This window comes from Teleopsis dalmanni, chromosome 2 (assembly GCF_002237135.1).
Source record: "Teleopsis dalmanni isolate 2A chromosome 2, ASM223713v2, whole genome shotgun sequence".
Taxonomy (NCBI): Eukaryota; Metazoa; Arthropoda; class Insecta; order Diptera; family Diopsidae; genus Teleopsis; species Teleopsis dalmanni.
The window spans coordinates 242,148,637-242,154,711 of NC_051847.1; the positions used below are offsets into that span (position 1 = coordinate 242,148,637).

The 6,075-nt window shown below is 30.3% G+C and overlaps 1 protein-coding gene across 1 annotated transcript; it reads right to left on the reverse strand.

Moving 5' to 3' along the window:
• Positions 1–3,478: 3,478 nt before the first annotated feature.
• On the reverse strand, positions 3,479–4,455 carry LOC119677168 (nuclear receptor coactivator 7-like). The gene is made up of 3 exons (XM_038088437.1): positions 4,154–4,455; positions 3,608–3,913; positions 3,479–3,519 (listed from the first exon to the last, which is right to left on the reverse strand). Exons 1-3 carry the CDS (start codon positions 4,431–4,433, stop codon positions 3,479–3,481), a joined length of 627 nt encoding a protein of 208 aa, XP_037944365.1. The 5' UTR covers positions 4,434–4,455.
• Between the last annotated feature and the right edge of the window lie 1,620 nt (positions 4,456–6,075).

The window sequence follows — 6,075 nt, forward strand, 5'->3', positions numbered from 1 at the left end:
TTACACAAATATTTCACTAAGTGCGTTCATATAAAAGTGTACCTAAACGCATAAAACTATACATTTGATAAATTTATATGCTTAGATGAGTTCCCCTAATAGTTATATTTTGTTTTATAGATTTTATATATAAAAATTTATTTAAATCGATGTAGTTATATTTTATTAAATATTTCATGAAATATATATAGTATGTAAACAGTAAATGTTTTCAAATAAAGGAGGAGTCCTTATGAATTCTATTTGGCATACGAAACTTTTGCTAAATAGCTAAAATGCTAAAATATCGAGTTTGTGGTAAATATTTTATTTGTTAAATGTTAAATTCGAATTTTGCTTGACATTTTTTTTAACTTTTTGAATTTATATTTTAGCGTGTGTGTATTTTTGAAATATACAAATAGAGTCACATAAACATTTTTTTGTATTGATACATTGAACTCTGTTCTGTAGAGCACATTTACGATTTTTATATTTAGCAATTTAACATGCCTTTAGAATACAAAATAAAAATCGTGAACAGGCCTAATACCAAATACCTCATTCCATAGATAGGCACAGCACATGGTCATGTTATATTTCTGATAACTAAAATGCAGCTTAAGAACTTTTATACACAATATATTATTTTGATATGTTTATATAGATGTTTAGAGTGATTGACTGACTAGTTAGCAGGCAAATTACTAATGTTTTCTTTATCTAACACAACAATTATCAATCATATTGCACCTAACATGAGCTATGATTCATGAAGCTTAATGAAAATAAAAAATGAGTAGTGAGGTTTAAAATTTAAAGTCTTAATAAAAAAATACGCTGCAATTTTTGATGAAAGAAATGCAATATCATAATAAAATTCTCTCCAATATAAATATAAAAAAATTTTGAATTGAGCTTTGATAACATAGAAGAGTGAGCAAGAAATGCATATGCATATATTATTTACCGCTGCACGTTCACTTCTAATTTCATGGGAGGGCTTTTCGAAGTAATGTGTACTAAAATATTATTACCTAACATGAAGGATAACCTCTGCTTTGAAAATGGTGATAAAAGGGGAACTGTATTGATCTATTGCTGGCGTCACAGTGATAGACCAATATAAAATACATTATTGCTTTCTAGGAAATCAAAACTGATTATTTTCCTAGAAAAAACAACTATCAATAAAAAAACAGAATATATAGAGGAAGTGCTTTTATGAGTATTAAAGGGAAGAGCAGAAAAAGTACAACAGCATATGCCATATAGTAAGTGCTAACGCTCTTATTATAATATATACCAACTATAATAAAATTTTGATAAAAGTTATGACATTATTCTTGTCTTCTATTTGGTTTGTGTTGGATCTCATTACATTGTGTATAGCCATTTTGTGATTCCGAAAGGTAACTCATAACTGTACTTCAGTGGTATGTCTTATTTTAAATGAGATGGGTATGTTACCAAAACAAATTGTCACATCTGCGGTACTCAAAATCTATAAGTAACGATCGAAACGCCATTCATATGGCGTGGTATTTAGTCTGAAGGTAAGATAGATCCGTACTATCTTGAAAATGAAAAAGGGATGATACAAACCGTATTTAGTCTGGATGTAGGATAGGTTCATACTTTCTTAAATTTGGGAAAGGTCTGATACAAACAATCAATTCTTATATTTTGCAGTCACGTGACTACCAATTATTTTCAGCAAAAAAAAATTTTAAACAACAACCACAAAACATGTTTTATTGCGTTTATGCGCAATTTGTCGTCATTGCATTTTTTTTTTGTATGAGGTTACGTAAAGGATCCTCAAACTTTTCATGCTTCGATTACGAATTTTCGTCAATTTATGGCAGAATTATTGCCGAACATGTGTCGAGAAGTTATTAGAAATTTAATTAAAGGGATTAAGTACTGTAAGATGTCTTTTAGATCACATTTGAATAATAAAGTATAGCACACAAAAAAAGGAAGGTCCAGAAAATACTTTGAATTGATCGATACCTCAATCACAGTTCTTCTGTTTATGAAATCATAAATTAGAGAATCCTGTAGTAACCATTATTAATCGTTTTGTTGATAGCCTGTGAACTTGTCACTTATCTGCAATTGTATATATTTACGTGTCTTATATCTGTACTCTTCAGAAAAAACATTTATGCTTTACTTATAACGTAAAGTAAATATTATGCTTCGCTTAGGACCGGTGCATACTAGCGAAACGCACCTGCATTGCGTTTCCACAATACTATAGAAATGTTTTCCATTCAGTCCTTAAAGGTGGTTTTAGTGGGTTCAAGTCTCACAGTGTGGCTTTCAATACTTTCCATCTACTTCAAAAAAAAAAGGGTTTTAAAGCTCGAGATAAGTAGTTTGCTTCACTTAAAGCTCGCAATAAGGATTATACAAATAATTGCTTAAATCATTCTGTTGGAAAACAAGTTGGAAAAGATCAACGACATATAGACTTTTGTATAGAAATTAGTTTTTCATAAAGAGAAAGAAAGAGCTGTGAGTAAGTAGAACTAAGTGCCCGCATATCTCTATTATCAAGATCGTTCGTATATGCAATAAAGATTAAACATGTTCTAAACTTGCTTCTCAGAGGATCTAAATCTGTTACAAAATATGTTGGTCGTTTGAACAGTGGAGGTTCGAAGTGGCTTTAAACTCTCTTACCTAGGAAATCCGTCCCATCACTGCAATAACCTTAATAAGTGTAGAACCAGATATAGTTTTTTAACTCAGGATAGACAGATAGTTTTTGAATGATCGTCCATTATTCAATTTAGTCAATTTAAATAGATCACAAATTCTCAGTTTGGGATTTCTTATTTTTAAGGATTTTTTAATTGAAAAATTTTTTTAATTATTTTTGACAAATCCTGTATATAAATTCAAAACGAAATCTGAAGCTCGTTTCTTAAATTTTAAACATTTTTTTTACTATATTTTACTTTTACAGTTAAACTTAATTATATTTTATTTAATTATTTGTATTTTGCCTCTTATTTTATTTTCATTTTTTTTTTTTGGAATATTTTTTATTAAATTTATTATTCAGTGTACTTAATTTTTTTTTATGTTTATATGTTATTATCTTTTGTTTTTGAAATATTTTTACTCAAAAAAAAATTATTAGGGATATTCACTCTGTCTTGCAAACTCATTGCAAGGTGCACGAAATGTACAGATTGTTAGAGCTTGCAACGACCAACAACAAAATACACGCATAAAGTTTCTTGCAATTGCTTGCAATCTTGCCATACCTAAACAAGCTTGCAACGAAAAAAAAAGAAAAAACAAAACAGCTGTTTTGGCAGCTGTTGCTCTTCATGTGGAAGTGGTATAATGCAAGTACAGCTGCTTTATTTTGATGTTGCAATTCTGCAACAGAGATGTTTTCGAACTCTTGCAATTTTAGTATAGCATTCTTAAATTTTGTGCACTTTGGAATGACTTTGCAAGACAGAGTAACTTTTATTGATCAGTGTTCTGTTTCTCGCAATGCAACTGTTATTATATTTACTTTAAAATAAAAAAATAAAATACTTTTTAGAATAATGTTATGTAGAGTTTTAAAGATTTACTTTTTTATTATTATTTTTTAGCTTACCTTTCTCATCATTTTGCTCGTCGGTGGATAGTTTACGTTCAACAGGACTTGATTTACCAGATGCGCTAGCTCCTTTTTCATCGGTGGTACCTGTGGAGCTTGTTGTTGAAGCATCATCTTTCGCGCTCTTATCTGGTACTAAGAGTTGTTGTCCCGGATAGATGAATGAGCTATTCAAACGATTCAAATGTGTCAATTCCGATGGAGTGGTATCAAAACGAGCAGCTACTGAGGTTAGTGTATCACGATTGCCCACAGTGTAGGAGATTGTGGGTATTGTGGGCAGCGAAGATTTTTTGCGTTCATCTGTAAAAACAAAAAAAAAACCGGAAAATGAAAATTAAATAAAAAATTAACAGAAAACTGTAAAAGAAAATAATTTCATAAAGAAAAAAAATTAATTGGAAAAAATTATTATTTAAAATGAATAAAATAGAGTAGTAATTTTTTATGATAGCACAGTTAATATTGATTTATTTTAACCATGTAATAATCTTTATTCAACTGAAAATAAAAATAAAATTAATTTATTTTGTGTGTGTTTACTTTTCTCAAATGTTGTTGTTGTTATTGTTGTTTGTTGTGGCGTTTGCTGAAAAACAATAAATTCATCGCTCGCAGGGAAAAATAAATGATGAAATTGTGGTGTTGTTGTAGGTTTTTGTTGTTGATGTAATTGCAGCAATTCTTGCTGTTCAGTAGCAACAACAGTATCGCTAATGCTGTCATCATCGTTGCAATTTTTTAGCGGATTACTCAGATAGATCACAACAAATTCACTTAAATTACTTTCACAGTTGCGCTTATAAATTTCTACACACTCCATTTTTATATGTGTTGTATATATAAAAATTTGTTCTTAAAAATATTTATTTTTAAACTTTATAAAAAATATTTCGAACATTTTTTTTCACTTTAATTGTTTAGTGGCTTTTTGTATAAAAAAAAAATTTTTTTTAAATTATTTCAACCTTCGAACATATCAAAAAAATGTCTAAAATTTGACAATTTCAGTTGCATTTGGTTTGTCAAATATTTTTTGTATTGAAGTATTTCTTTTATAAACAATTAACAAAAATTTGATTATGAATTGAAGCAAAGCAGTACAGAGAAACGCTGACTGCGTCGTTTTCTATTGAACGTGTTCGACTTCTGCTCTACTCAGTTTGTTTCGTTAAGTGCCTTTACTGAGGGCAAAATTGTAACTAAAATCAAACAAACAAAAATTATGAGGCAAATATGAAAACTGCAGACTTTAAGTGTTAATGTCGCTCAGGCAAAACTGCTGTGTTTTCTGATAAGTTAGCATTTATCAAACCGGCAATATACGTTAATTGTTCATAAAGTATTTATGTTTCAGTTTTAAGGGTTCATGGGATATTTGAAACCCTTTAGTTGAAACCACTTCTTAAACATTTAGCAGCAGGTGGAATGTCAAGCTCTTAGCAAGATGTGAACAAATTAAACTAATTATTATATTGTTTAATTATATATCATATTGCATATATTTGTTTACAAACATTGCAATACATAATCCAAAGGTGATTTTAATACTACAAGCGCCTTGGACAAGATTGATTCGGTGATTCGTACTATTACTGAGCATATGATTGAATTTAAATTAGCATAGCTATTCACTACAGCGACTTCGGTAATAATATTGTACCAGATGACTAGTCAGATCAAGTGCAAAGATCAGAAGATGTAGGTTAGGTTATACCGGCGATACTTACGGGACGCACTTAGGCCTATTGGCTCATTATGTTACCGTATAATAAAGACTCTCAGAATTTAAAGCCACCTAGATCTTAAGGAAGAGGGCCCCAAAAGTGTGCAGTCGCCCTCGTGCATGAGCTGCGCAAAGACAAAGTAGATAAGAGGCACCTTCATTCTCTTCCCCTCAGCTGCGACAGGTACGATTCAAGGGAGATTTAATCGTCTATATAGTTATCTAATCCGCAATGAACTGTAAGCAAACCTAGCATAAGATTGATATCTCTACGGGGCATCTCAATGCGAGAGATTGGATTTAATGAAAACCCAATGAGAAAGAGGAAATAAGAAAGAGATTAGAACGACGCTTACATCACCAGCCGAAGATTTTAAGTGGCTTTTCCAAAATTGCTCTACACAGAAAAATGTTTAGTCTTGAATTTTGAAAATTCCTGGTTACGACACTTACATTACCAATCGAACATTATAAGCGACCTTCTCGAGATTTGCCCTCAATAAAAAAATATCTAGTCTGGAATCTTGGAAATGCTATTTGGTGTTTAAGAAATATCTTAATGAGGTTACGGTTACGCTGAAAGTTTGCGTTTTCTTATTTAAATTATCACAAATTACTGTAAAAAGTATCGCAATCCTATGTCAAGTCATCTGGGATTTTTTGATTAATTTAAAATTTATTCTGCGTTGACAGTTAAGAAATTTTTTCTTAGTGTCATCGAATTCTAATGGTTTATTTC

Bases quoted from the DNA above. Each gene is read 5' to 3' on its own strand.
- LOC119677168 (XM_038088437.1), bottom strand. From the start codon at position 4,433: ATGGAGTGTGTAGAAATTTATAAGCGCAACTGTGAAAGTAATTTAAGT. The intron at 3,914-4,153 runs GTAAACACACAC...TTGTTTTTACAG, and splicing joins AACAACAACATTTGAGAAAA to ATGAACGCAAAAAATCTTCG. The intron at 3,520-3,607 runs GTAAGCTAAAAA...TTTATTTTAAAG, and splicing joins CGAGCAAAATGATGAGAAAG to TAAATATAATAACAGTTGCA.